Below are 14500 nucleotides of genomic sequence, written 5' to 3' on the forward strand. Positions count from 1 at the left end.
CTCAAGCCTCGAGTCGCATGATCGTCTGTATATTATAATCTTTTGTATATGTGTCTATTCCTGTGAAGCTCCGTACTTTGTTGCGCGGTGGCGCAGACCTGAACGTTGATGCTAGCAGAAGACAGTTTTGCTCGGCCCTCTGTTGCGCGGTGGCGCAGATTTGAGCCTTGATGCATTTCTATAGTTTCGTCCAACATGGTGTATTTAAAAAATAAAAAAATAAAAATTTGAAAAAAAAAGCTAAAAGGCAGAAAAAAATTATTTTAAATCAAAACTACCGTGAAGGAAACTACTGTCGGTCGATCTTGACCAAGCTTGAGTTTATAGGTTGTATTTGAGTCGAAATGTTTTAATCAAGTGGCAAAAGGTTTAAGTCAAGTTGGGATGGCTCGGCCCGGTAAAACCATAATGGAATTGGTGAATTGGCAGCAAGGCTTTTAGGTGTGGGTTCCACTTAGTCATACAAATTAATAGAATCGTCACACCTTATTTGCCTCGGTAAGTATTAGGGGCATGGGTTTAAAGTGGACAGCAATACCGGCAATCGACCTGATCTAGCTTATTAGGTGAAAGTTGGAAGGGGTAACGGGTCACTTGTTCTAATACTTTAAAAAGAAAAAAATATATTAATAATAATAATAAATAAATAAAACCAAGAGTTGTCGGTTGAACTCGGATATGATCCTGTGTAGTATTCTTTTTCAGGGACGAAAAAGTCTTAAGTGTGGGGATATTTGATGTGTTGTAAAACACACGTAATTTTCGCACCTTTTATCTACGTAATATATTATATTTTATGTGTTTTTACTCGCTTTAAATAGGTTTTACATAAGTTTAATAACCTTGTCGGTTTTGGGTGAAAGAAAGAAGAAAACCGGGACTTTTCGAGCATTCTACGAGCCTTTTACGCATATAAGTTCAAGACAAAGCTCAAGGCCCGACCCGTATGCATCATGGAGGCCCAAATACTATTATAATATTATAATATAAAAAATTAAAAAAAACCCTAGCAGCTGAATAGTGGCAGCGTTCGCAGCAAGCAGCCAAGGGAGAAAAGAAAAGGAAAAAGTTTTTTTCGGCTTAGGGTTTGAAGGTTTTGTCGGCTAGGGAAGGAAGAAGGAAGCAAGTGCAAGCCTCGGGATCATTCTCCATTGATTATTACAGCCAAGGAGCAGCCCGGAACATCTCCATATCCTTTCATTCATTACTTTGTTCATCAAACTTTTAGTTTCTTGCTTAATTGTTAATTTGTTTTGCAATTGTGTTAGAGATTGAAGTGTTTATAATTATTGTTGATCGTTGGACAATTGTTAAGATGATTGGAATGAGTTTATTAATGGTTTTATTAAGTGTTTGCTGCTGTCCAAAAATTATGTTCGGCTAATCTTGTTAGTTCTACCTAGGAATGATGATTCTTGTTAGTGTTTGATGAGCTTGTTGGATTGTTTGATTGATAGACTTGAATTGCTATTGTAAAGTTTGATCTAGACATGAAATAGGTTGTGTTTAAGGGCTGGAAATTCTAGTGATTCATTGCATAAACCCCGTGTGTTGATTGATTAGTTTTGTGTTGATTGATCGGTGCATTGTTTGATTCTAGACTTTGTGTTTAGGGTTTATTTGCGGTAGGAACAACCGTAGGGTTTTGTTGCGGGATTAATTGGATTAAGTACAGGGGTTAGACACCTTCCTTGAGACCGAGAGGTGATAGGAAGTTAGGGTTGTCTCATTGCCTTTGCATGCTAGAATAAGGATTGCGCGAGAGCGAGTTCGTTTCTTGTCAGGTTTAGGTGTTTGAGCGACTAGTTGATCTATTTTGGTTTAATTTGAATTGTTCCTCTATCCTTGGTTGTGTAGTATTCATTGCCATTAGGGTCGAGTGTTGGTGAGACCGAGAGGTGATCCTTCATTAGAACACGTTAGCAATTATTTCCCGGTTTGGTCGTTTTAGGCGATTTTGAGTAGTTTAGGCTTGTTGAGTGAGACCGAGAGGTAATCTAGTGAGCCCGAGCGATCCTTAGTCGTGTCATCTTTAGGGACCGGTGTCTTGAAGTCATCCAATCCATTAGCTTGTTAGGCCTACAATTTGATTCAGACCTAGGTAGACGTTTTCTCCATCCTAAGTTAACACAGTTAGTTTTCCGTTAAGTTTTCTATTTTTGGTAAGTTTTGTCAGTTAGTCTAGTTAGTTCAGTTAAGTATTTAAAAATCAAAAATCAATATAATTATTATTCTAAGGTAGGTCTTGTCTAGGGTTAGTGATCTTTAGCGTTCTGACGTGTCCAAGTGTTCGATACTAGGACTTCCTAAGTCTATACTACTTGCGATCGGTACACTTGCCGGTTGTGTGTGGTTTTAGGATTTTTGTTTTAATATTAAAGCTTAGTTGTGAGGGTCATATTTATAGGGTTATTAGACACACATCAATAATAGAGAAATAATATTTCATTTATAATCTCAACTTATGAAATCTATTTTCACTTTATTATATGATCAAGGTGTGGGCTATATTCCTGACTAGGGTCCAAGCCATTTATAATATAATAATCGGGCTGAACCCCTACCTTGTATAGCTTGATATACGAAATGCCTAAGCTTTACTCGGGCAGTACTCCTACTTGACGGTGGAAAGTCGAGAGAGAGTTCTAGCACGAACTTCGAGGCCATAATTGTCAGGATATCGGCATGTCGGGGTTGTGGCACGATTTTCGAGGTTTTGTGTGTGATTTGGAGTATGAGGGATGGATGAGAAGTCTCCCATGGCCGACCTATTTATAGTGAAAAAGCTGCATCTTCGCGTCGCGCGAAGATGCAGTAGGCTTGCTGACTCAACAAGTAGGCTTGCCATGTGTCACCACGTGTCGCATGACGTGTCGCCACGTGTCGCTCCAGGGTTACGTTATATTATCGCCACTTCGCGTCACACGAAGATGCAAGACCCAAATTCTTCGCGTCGCGCGAAGATGCAGAATTTCAAATCTCTTTATTTTTAATCCCCGATCTTTTGGTAACTCGCCATGTCTTGATTTCGTCCCAACATCCAAAAATACTAATGCGGCTCTCAAGCGGCTCGCGGCGATGCGAGTGTGCGAAGTGCGCCATCAAAGCACCATTCGCCCATGCGCGTGCACGTCGGGTGTTTCACACCCTTCGCTAGGATTAGGGAGAGTGGCTGGCAACATAAGAACATTATCATAGAAAGTTCCCTCCTTATAAAGTGCTTTCTTTTTCTTCTTTCCTCCTATGTGGGATGGAGTTTTCCTTTCTTATTTTCTTAACATAAGCTACTTCCATTTCTTAGTCTTATTTTACCCATTATTTATAACATGAATATTTTTGATCCCTCATCTTTATTATTTGTCAAAATTGGACCAAATTTTCATGATGTTTCAATGTTTGACCGTAAACTCCATTGCATAGAGAATAAAATTCGTATCATCGAACGAAGAAGAATCATTCATTTTGATTTTTTACGTTGAAATTATATTGTTTTGGTTAAAATAGGTTTGATAATTGGTTTGAGAATGGTTGAAATGGTTTGAGAAATAGGTTTATATGTATTTATAATATAAAAAAATATTTTTTTTTAAAAAAAGTGGATTGTTGCCAATGATTAAAAAAGGAAAAAAAGTAGGGAATGACCATACTGACCACCGTTAGTATCCTCAGGTCGCGCGTGACCATTTTATGGTGTGTGGGGGGGGGTGTTCGAGGGAGGCCCCTTGCGTGAGGGGTGCCAGGTGGCTGTCACGTCAGACCGGTGGGGGTTGCCCACTGGTGTATACCGGCTAGCCTAAGGGGTATACACCGCTTATCTCATTTTCTCTTACGAGTCACGTCTTCTGTCTATGCCACGTAAGCTTTCCCCCTATCATTCAATATCACCCCTCAACATTATTCAACATAGGGCTATATATCACTTGTCTCATTCTTCATCATTCTTCATTTTCTATATTTTTTATTTTAATACAATTTTTATATTTAAGATATATCTTTAAAGCTATAATATTTATAAAATAAATAAAATACTTTTGTGTTTTTTTGTCTTTGCCCCTCCTTTTTTGGTGTGCTTGACTAAGTTGGGCCAATTTTTCTATGCATTATTTGTAAGATATATGCCGTGTGTTGCATTTTTTATTAAAAATGAGTGATGCTGGTCCTGAAACATTGGTTAGTATACTTGATGTTAGTAATCCGTTATATTTGCATGCTAGTGATTCGAGCAGTCTTAATATTGTTAATATCAAACTTAAAGGTACTGATAACTATAATGTGTGGTCTAATACGATAAGATTAGCTCTTCAAGCTAGGAATAAAAGTTGTTTTATTGATGGAACTTGTGTCAAACCAACAGAAGATGCTATTCTCATTAGTCAATGGGAAAGGTGTAACTTTGTTGTTTTGACTTGGATCCTTAACTCTATGTCAGAGGAACTATATGTAGGGCAAGTGTATTCCAAAGTTGCATATGAAGTTTGGGAAGATCTTAAAGAAACCTACGATAAAGTTGATGGATCTGTGGTGTTTGTCTTGTACCAAAAAATTAATTCTGTGACTCAAAACGGGTCCACAGTTTCTGAGTACAATAATAAACTCAATACTATGTGGAAACAGTTTGACGCAATTGTGCAATTACCATCTTGTTCTTGTCAAGCTTCTAAAACCTTTAATGACTTTAACACGTTGATAAAATTAATGCAATTTCTCATGGGCCTGGACGATTATTATCAACCTGTGAAAACTAATCTGTTAACCAAAGAACCTCTTCCATCTGTTAAAAATGCCTTTGTTGTGGTTTCTAGAGAGGAATCTCATAGAAATAATAACAATAGCAATTTTTCTTCTAAAGGACAAAACGTGGTGGGTTTGTTTCTAAATCTAGACAAAATTTTGACAATAAAAGAAAATTCAACAAAGGACCAAATCCAAATCTTAAATGCACACATTGCAATAAACTTGGCCATACTGTTGAGAGGTGCTTTTAAATTGTGGGATACCCTCCCAATAATAAGTCTAGGTTAGGACAAACTGCTAAATCAAATGTGTCTAATGCTGCTTCATCTAGTCAATCAGCTTCTGTTTCTAATAACAATAGTAGCTCTTCACCATCTCTTACTTCTGAGCAGATCACTAGGCTTCTTGGTTTGCTGAATGATAAGCCTAGTGAAAGTAAGTCCAGCAATGTTGGAGGTAACTTCAATTGTTTTTTTTGCAAATTGTTTTAATACTTGTCTTTATGGATTCAGTAGTTATCATCAATCCACAACCCCTTTGTCTAATTGGGTTGTGGATTCAGGAGCCAATCAACATATGGTCATGTCTGATAAAGATGTTTTTAATCAAGTTGATGTATCTGATTTAAACACTAAAATTAAACATCCTAATGGATCAAATGCTACTGTCACTAAAATTGGTAGTATAAAACTAAATGATAATATTATCTTAAATGATGTTTTTGTGGTTCCCGAGTATTATGTGAATCTTCTTTCTGTGTATAAACTAGCCAAGGATAACAAAGTGTCTGTCACATTTGATGAATATAAGTGTTATCTTCAGGATTTGTTCACAAAGAAACACCTGGTGACTGGTAATCAAATTGATGGTCTTTACTTCTGTGGTGATGCTTCTAAAAGTGTTAAGGTGTGTTTTAATAGTCAAGTTGTTTCTGATTTGTGGCATTCTAGGTTAGGTCATCCTTCAGACCATATCTTATATGTTCTAAAAGATAGGATAGGTATTAGGAACCCCCATAATCAATTAGTTTGTGATGTATGCCATCAAGCTAAACAACACAGGGAGCCTTTTCCCTTAAGTGATCACAAGACATCAAGTATCGGTGAACTTGTGCATCTTGATGTGTGGGGTCCCTATAAAATTGCAAGTAGGGAAGGTTTTAAATACTTCCTCACTGTTGTTGATGATTATTCCAGGGCTGTATGGGTATATCTTCTTAAAAGTAAAAGTGAAGTTTTTTATAATATTGTAAGTTTTTTTAATTTAGTAAAAAATCAATTTGGTGTAACAATTAAACATTTTAGAAGTGATAACGGGGCTGAATTTGTTAACTCTCAAATGTTTGATTTTTTAAGGGAAAATGGTATCATCCACCAAACATCTTGTCCATATACCCCGCAACAGAATGGAATAGTTGAGAGGAAGCATAGACACCTTCTCAACATTGCAAGGTCTTTATTATTTCAAGGAGGAGTTCCTCTTAATTTTTGGTCTGATTGTGTTTTAACTGCTGCATACTTGATTAACAGGACGCCCTCTTCAGTCTTAAGTGGCAAATCACCATATGAATTAGTGTTTGGTTTTATCCCCTCCTTAGAACATCTTAGAGTTTTTGGCTGCTTGTGTTTTTCTACAGTTTTAAATAACAATAACAAATTTGAAAAACGTGCTGAAAAATGTGTTTTTTAGGATATTCTAATAATAAAAAAGGTTATAAAATTTGGAGTTTAGAACAAAAACAAATTTTGTTTTCTAGAGATGTCAAGTTTTATGAAAGTGTATTTCCCTTTAAAGAAAATAAAAGTTTAGATCATGATTTTTTATTTGACAAACAAGTCAATACTTTAAATTTTTTGATGTTTTTGACACATGCGAGCCGGTAAACTTTTTTGATGAAAAACCCGATGATGAAGAGGGAATGCTAAGAGAAACTGCTGCCGATGTCGAGTCTCCAACTGATAACACTAGCGCCCCTAGTAGGGCTGATAATCAGCAATCGGGGCGTTCAAGTGATGGTTATGATGAGGTTGGGCATGGTGGTAATAGACATGATGAGTCTATATCTCCTGAGGGTACTAATAATTCAACTGAGTCTGAATTAAACGAGTCTGATTTAAATGAGTCGGTCATAAACACTAGAAGGTCCACTAGAAAAATTTATTGTCTAAAGAAACTTGATGATTTACTCAAAACTTTCAATTGATAATTTATGTTTTGCCACTATTTTAAATAAGACTGTTGAGCCACAAAGCTTCAATGAAGCCATGTTTGATGTTAATTGGGTTAACGCCATGAATGAAGAAATGGAAGTTTTGAATAGAAGTAATACTTGGAATCTAGTTGAGTTACCAAGTAATAGAAAACCTATATGGTGTCGTTGGATTTACAAAATTAAGTATAAGTCAACTGGAGAAATTGATAGGTATAAAGCTCGTTTAGTTGCTAAAGGTTATAATCAGAGAGAAGGTATTGACTTTGATGAAACTTTCTCTCCGGTGGTCAAAATGGTCACAGTTAGGACCGTGATTGCTATAGTTGTTCAAAACAATTGGCCTTTATACCAATTAGATGTTAACAATGCTTTCCTACATGGAAACTTAAATGAAGATGTCTATATGGCTCTCCCTGAAGGTTTCTTTTCTAAAAATGAAACTAAAGTTTGCAAGTTGAATAAGTCCTTGTATGGTCTAAAACAAGCTCCACGAATGTGGAATGAAAAGCTTGTTAGTGTCTTATTAGAATTCGGTTTCCTTCAAAGTAAGTTTGATCATTCTATGTTTGTGCTAAATGATAAAAATGTGTTTATTGTTTTGCTTGTTTATGTAGATGACATAGTCGTTACCGGTAATAGTAAATCTGAAATTGATAAAAGAAAACAATTATTAAAAACCAAATTTCGTATTGAAGATCTTGGAAAATTAAAATACTTTCTAGGTATAAAAGTTATTCAATCTGAGGAAGGTGTGTGCCTCTCTCAAAGAAAATATTGCATGGATATGAAGTCTGAATTCCGTCTTAGTGCTAGTAAGCCTATGAGTGTACCAATTGATAAACATTACATTGTGATGGACCTGTGTAACAAGGATAACTCCTTCTTAACGGACATAACCAGCTATCAAAGGTTAATTGGTAAACTCATATATTTATCTCACACTAGACCTGACATAGGTTATGTTGTACATTTTTTGAGTCAGTTCATGCATAAACCAAAAATGGCTCATTTTCAAATCGCATTAAAACTTTTGAAATATCTCAAAGGTTCTCCTGGAAAGGGAATTATATTCAAAAAAGGTGGGTTCTTTCAGCTGAAAGCCTTTGCTGACTCTGATTGGGGAAAATGTTTGGAAACTAGAAGGTCGATGACAGGCTATTGTGTTTTCTTGGGAAGTTCTTTAATTTCCTGGAAAAGTAAAAAACAGGATACCGTTTCCAGGTCGTCGGCTGAAGCTGAATATAGGGCGATGTGCTCTGTATTGGGAGAAATCATTTGGTTGAAAAATGTTCTAGGTGAGTTGGGTGTTAGTGTGAAACTTCCTATTGAGATTTGTTGTGACAATGATGCAGCAATATTAATTGCTGCTAGCCCGGTGTTCCATGAACGAACCAAGCATTTCGAAGTTGATCTTTTTTATCTTCGAGAAAAGATAGCTAAAGGTGTGGTCAAAACTGTTGGTGTCAAGTCGGAGAATCAATTAGCTGATATACTAATTAAAGGGCTGCCCATTATTCAGCATGAGTTACTGTGTAAGTCTCTTGGTCTACATGATATGTTTAGATTATAGAATTGGGAGGGGGTGTTAAAATTTGTATTAGTTGTGTTACCTTCAAGCTATAATCCTTCTAATGTTATCTTATGTTCTAATGTTTGAGGTGCTATTACCTGCTATGGGTCTATTTGTTAGACTAGAATGGCTAATGGGCTAGAGCTGCATAAGAGTCCATTTGTATATGTTATATAGACCTAAAGCCCAGATCTCTTCAACCCTACCGTTAGCTTCTCTTTTACGCTTCTTCAAGTTTGGCAAGGAGCGTCTAACACCAATATATCCGGGGTTTATATTTGGGAAATCGCATCAACAGTTGGCTCCTTCCTTCTTCAAATCGGTCGTCGCCCCTTATAAGAAGACCGTCTCTTCATTGTTATTCAGAACCCACAGCACTTCTATTTATGTAATTTGTTTACCTTTCTTGTTCGTATAGTAGAGTGCTAACGACGTTCTGGTTGTAATCATCTAAGAAGTATTGTTCTTGTTCTTGGTTTCATTATAATAAGTTCAATCTTTTGACACCCTTTGCCAACTCAAATGTCATGTGGGATGAATTCTTTGTCAAGTCACCTCATGCATAAGAAAAATGGGGCATATCCTTAGCCTTAGACATAGAAAACAAGATATTAAGATAAATGTTGCTTTTAGAGAGAATCTCTCACACTTTTTATTACTCATCTATTTTAAAGAGTAAAGTAGTTTTTACGGTTGAGGTCAAATTTAATGTAGTGTTATTAAAACCGGACCGGTTCGGCCGGTCCAACCGGGATTTTGTCACCCAACCGGTCCGGTTCGGTATAGTTCACCCGCTTCTTAAAAAATCAGCCAGTCCGGCCGTAAAACCGGACCGGTTCAACTTGTCGGATCAGTGAACCGGACCGGTTCAACTTGTCGGATCAGTGAACCGGACCGGTTCAAGATAATCTGGAATGCGACGTGGCATACCCGAAAGCCCTAAGAAATGCATGGGAAAGAAGGTCGGATTAACCCCGAAAAAAGTGATCCATAAATGGATTTGACCTAAAGTTTCAGGATATGTTCGACCAAAGATTTTACCTACCCAATAGTGAAATCCTGCAAATAAAGCAAAAACGGCTCCCATAGAAAGTACATAATGGAAATGTGCCACCACATAATAAGTATCATGTAGAGCAATGTCTAGCCCAGAATTTGCCGGAACTATTCCAGTGAGCCCCCCTATGGTGAACAAAAAGATGGACCCTACAGCAAATAACATGGGTGTTTTGTATTGTATCGACCCCCCCCTGTTCCGTAAATTTCGTACGTAGACAGTTAGTTGCTCTGACTAGTTTTTTAGTGCAAAAAAGGACCAACGACGACCCTATCCTAAAGGAGAAGAAGGAGTAGGAGCAGAGCGGAGAATCTTTTTTTATTCCAGCCGAGAAAACTAGTAAAAGGAAGGATCAAGAATGTTATATATTTCAGGAGCTAGATCAGTTGCCGATGAACAAATAAGAATTGCCTCAACAAAAATAGATGGAATTGGGCCTAAAAAAGCCATTCTGGTTCGTTATCGATTAGGTATCAGTGGGAACATAAAGATAAAAGAATTAACTAAGTATCATATCGGCCAAATTGAACAAATGATAGGTCAAGATCATGTTGTTCATTCAGCTGTAAAGGCGACGAGCTCAGGACAAAGAAGAAGAATGACAGAGACGATGATCCCAATGCATCGAAAGGTGCAGGTGGTGAGTTGCCAAGAACTACTCAAGCTCTTGGGACAACCACAGCTCAGGGGGAGTCTGCAGGTGCAGCTGGCGGTTCTTGTGGTGATGAGGTGGTGATGGTAGATGACGAGGAGATGGGAGATGATGTGATCGATGCCTTGAAGGAGTTAGATGATGATATGTTAGATGTTGATGATGTGTGTGATGATGATGTGCTGCCATTAGAAGAAATTGAGAAGATTGGTGCACAGATAGTGATAGAAGATGATGTTGAAGAAGGTGAAATTGTAGAGGAGAATGTTGAACACGAGCTTCCAACCGTTGAGAAGTCGAATGTATGTGAAGATACAGTAGTTGATGATACAGAATGGGAGGAGCAGCCTAGATGGAAGGAAGGCTATGCTCATTGGTTTATCAAAACGAAGAAGCCAGTGGTACCTACAATGTTCAAGAAAAGTTATAATATTAAAGGGTACGCTGAGTCAAAGAAAGGCATTATCTGTTGGTTATATGATGAACAGCTAAAAGTGTTCGTGGTGAAAAGATATGATGGGATCCAATACTTTAAGAGGACGTTGAGATCTCTAAATACCTTACCTGAGTGTGAGGTAAAGGATTTGGCCAGACTGGGGTTGATTAATAGAAGTGATAATAATATGGCCAGAGTTATTGGGAAGATAGTATGGAAAGAAAGTATTAAAGAGAAAAAGTTTGAGTTGTTAAAACCACAGAAAGGGAAATTAGTTGAAGATACTGAAAGAGGAATGAGAGCAGATGGCAAACCTTGGATGGTGATGAAATATAAACCGATTCGGTGTTTGAAAGAGGTTCCAATGAAGACTATGCCTCAAGATGTGCTGAAAGATCTGAAATGGTGGTATGTGGATTGCCAGGCTGCTGAAGCCGTGATGGAAGACGAAGACGAACAAGAAGTGCTAAGAGTGTATGATCCGATGCATCTTGTTAATTTATCTAAAGCTGATCTGCAGGTGTTAAACGAGAAGAAGATATTCTATATTCCTGCTTGGAAAGGCGAAGCGAGGAAATATCAGCGAGTAGTCACGGTCTGTGTAAGAGAGGGAGTGCATGCATGAAGATTACAAGACAAGTGCTTAAAGATAAAGATATGAAGCTACTGCCAAGGGGGAGTCTGTTTGTGCATAATGTCAGTAGTTCATAGTCTAGTGTCTGTAATCCACTCTGTAATGTTAATTGTGTTTTGTTTATGTTTAAGCGAAGTTACTGACAAGTTCGCTTATCAGGCGAACTTGTTAGTCAAGCGAAGTTAGCAACAACTTCGCCTGAACATATCAGGCGAAGTTGTCGTGTATTTATACGCTAGGTCACGGCTTGTTTAGTTGTTGAAGGTAATCCTATACAGACGTGTGTGAGTCGAGAGACGTGAGAACCAGAGAGTATTGAGTCTGTATTCAGTGATTATATCACGTGTTTCGGTTATAATATAACGTGTGTTCGTTTATTCGTATCGTGTGTTTGTTTGATTCGTGTTCTACGCTCGTAACAACCTACGCAGGGATTCCGCACCTGTGTAGATCGAGATATCCCGTGCAGATCCATCCAGGGAACCTACAATTGGGATCATCGTCTCAAAACTTTACACCTCTGAATCTCTGCTTCAGAGGGCAATCTGCAACTAGGTGCCCTAATTGATTACACCTAAAACAACACCTATGCTCAACTTTCTTTTCAACAGTTGTTTTGGATGTCGAGGCTGTACTACCGCCCGTTCGTCTCACATATGGTGGGACATAAGGGTTTAGCGGAGAACTCTTTTTAGTTGTTTTATTTTTCTCTCCACTATTTGGTAATACAACCTCCTCCTTTGTCTTACCCGACTCGAATGACTTATCCGAATCTGATGAGACCGGACTCGGAACAGAAATTTTAACACTTGACACAGGCGGACTTGTTTCGCCTCTACTAACATCTGGTTCTTTACTAGTTACCTTAATTGGAACTGTCTGAACAACCTCAAAGTCAACATATTTCTGATTACTAGGATTAAAAGTGTAATTGTGATTATAAGGTGGTGGAACCTCATGATAACCAATTCCTCCCCTCTTAACTGAGGAACCTTGATCACTAACAAGGTGATCAAGAATAGCAGAGGAATTTCTGAACTGCTTAAGTTTTCTATTCAGTTCCACCACTTTCACCTGGTGATCAGCAATCTGTTTTTCTCTTTCAGCTATTAGTTTGGTTTTTTCTTCCAAAACTTCATAGCTTAGATCAATCACTTGAATTTTTTCAGCAAGTTTTGCTTTTAGACTTTTAATATCTTTTTCACAAGCTTTTATTTTAACTTTATAGCTATTTTCTCTTGCTTTTGTAAAATGATGATCTTCTTTTAGAGTTTTAAACTCAGCATCCAAACTAACATACTGATCAGTTATAGTTGCTAATTGCTCAGACAAGTTTTCACATTTAGAACAAGTAGGTTTAGAACATACCTCGGAGAGCTGGTCTTTAGCATCAGCCATGAAAGCTTTTTCTTCTCCAGTAGCTTTCTCACTTTCTTCATTTTCCACATTCGCCAAATTTGCCTGTTCAAAGATTTCTTCAGAATGCAGGTTCCAGTTATATTCACCATCTTCTCTGGAAATCATGGCACTATAATCTTTACTACCCCCATTATGCTGTGTAGACTTGCCTTGACCACGTTCTACACGCTCATTTCTGCACTCCTTAGCAAAGTGGCCGTTTTGCTGACAGTTGTAGCATCTTACCTTCGTCTTGTCAAACCCTGGCCTTCCACCGACAAACTTTCTTCCGGTCTTTTTCATAAACCGTTTCACTCTTCTCACGATCATAGCCATCTGCCATTGCAGATCCATTTCTTCCAGATCATCAGCATCAATCTGGTCATAGTCTTCATCCAACAACATAGCTGGATCAACAATCTTCCCCTGAATGTAGTTCTCATAGGAAGCAATAAAAGAAGCATAGAGAGCAAACTGCTCTTCAGCAGATTTGACACTCATAGGCATCTTAGAGTAGTTGTTGCTAGGAATACTTGGAGAGCAACTACTCTTGCTTGCTTGCGGTTTAGATGCACTAGATCCACCTGCTACAAAGCAAACATCACCATTCGTGTTGACTGACACATGCCCCTCATGTGATGAGTTGGCGCCCGACTCTCCCTTCGAGTAGTAGGCAGCTGATTCAGTCTTCGAACCTGAACTAGAGTTGACTTTAGCACCATACATACCTGGATCTTGAACCTGATCCGTAGGTGTCTCCTTTCTAACCATGTTAAGCTCAAAGGTTCGGAGCTTGTTAACTGCTGTTTCAAGGTCATAGTCAGCAAAGTCTTTATCTTCTCTCATCAACACAGTATACATCTCCCATTTTGGTGGGAGAGCATCAAGAAGCTTCTCAACAATCTCATCTTCTTTGTATGCAATTGAATAGTTGCTGAGTTCAGTCATCAGATGATAATATCTGGTGATGATATCATCAAGTGATTCGTTTTTCAGATACTTGAAGACCGAGAATTGAGTTTTGAGCAATTTGATCTTCGAAGCACGGATTCCCACATTTCCTTCAAACCGGCTCTCAAGAGCTTCCCAAAGCTCTCTTGCTGTCTTGTACTTTCTAAAAGTATGAAGGATCTCTTGTGAAAGAGACATAGTGATAGCAGCATGAGCCTTGCTCTCAGCCTCATACATCTTTTTCTCTTCTTCTTCCATTTTGCTGTACTTTTTGATCTGATCACGACCTTCGTACTCCATAGTTGGTGGAATATAACCATCCTGGATGCATACCCACATTTTCGCATCCTGGTACTTGACATATTGTTCGAACCGATCCTTCCAAGCAACGAAGTCGGTTCCTTTAAGCAACTTTGGGGCCTTAGTAGCTGACCCTGCTTCTACTTCCATCTTAACTAACTCTGAGATGTTAATTGACGACATCTTTCTCAAAAACTAAGAAACCCGAAAAACAAAAAAAAAATTCTTCTGAAAAGTACTGTAGGCGAAGTTACGGATAACTTCACTTAAGTCTTAACTTCGCTGAAGAACTTCGCTGATTCTTAACTTCGCTTGAGGTAAGCGAACTTAGGAGGTAGGCGGAGTTGTAGAGAGCTTCGCTTGAGTTAGGCGAACTTGAGAAGGTAGGCGAAGTTGTGGATAACTTCGCTTAACCTTATATCTTCGCCGAAACCCTACGAACAGTGACTGCAACTTCGCCTGATGAACACGAAGTTTCTACAGATCTGATTTCTGGGTTTTTCGAGGTTTTTGACGGTGTAAAGGGTTGAATACGATGGTAGGAGGTAAGAATGAC

At 38.2% G+C, this 14500-nt stretch overlaps 1 protein-coding gene across 1 annotated transcript; it reads left to right on the plus strand.

The window, feature by feature from the left end:
- Positions 1-4143: 4143 nt before the first annotated feature.
- Positions 4144-8516, plus strand: LOC143542661 (uncharacterized). Its single transcript, XM_077035201.1, has 5 exons — positions 4144-4975; positions 5074-5190; positions 5297-5640; positions 6611-6859; positions 6969-8516. The coding sequence occupies exons 1-5, from the start codon at positions 4144-4146 to the stop codon at positions 8514-8516; spliced, it is 3090 nt and encodes a 1029-aa protein (XP_076891316.1).
- Positions 8517-14500: the final 5984 nt, after the last annotated feature.

The sequence above is a fragment of the Bidens hawaiensis genome, unplaced genomic scaffold (genome assembly GCF_021521415.1).
Source record: "Bidens hawaiensis isolate Kalapana, Puna unplaced genomic scaffold, B.hawaiensis_p1.1 tig00012953_1, whole genome shotgun sequence".
Classification (NCBI taxonomy): Eukaryota; Viridiplantae; Streptophyta; class Magnoliopsida; order Asterales; family Asteraceae; genus Bidens; species Bidens hawaiensis.

Coding starts and splice junctions, on each gene's coding strand:
- LOC143542661 (XM_077035201.1), top strand. CDS start 4,144: ATGAGTGATGCTGGTCCTGAAACATTGGTTAGTATACTTGATGTTAGT. Junction 4,976..5,073: donor CTTGGCCATACTGTTGAGAG/GTGCTTTTAAAT, acceptor CTAGTCAATCAG/CTTCTGTTTCTAATAACAAT. Junction 5,641..6,610: donor ATGCTTCTAAAAGTGTTAAG/GTGTGTTTTAAT, acceptor GACACATGCGAG/CCGGTAAACTTTTTTGATGA.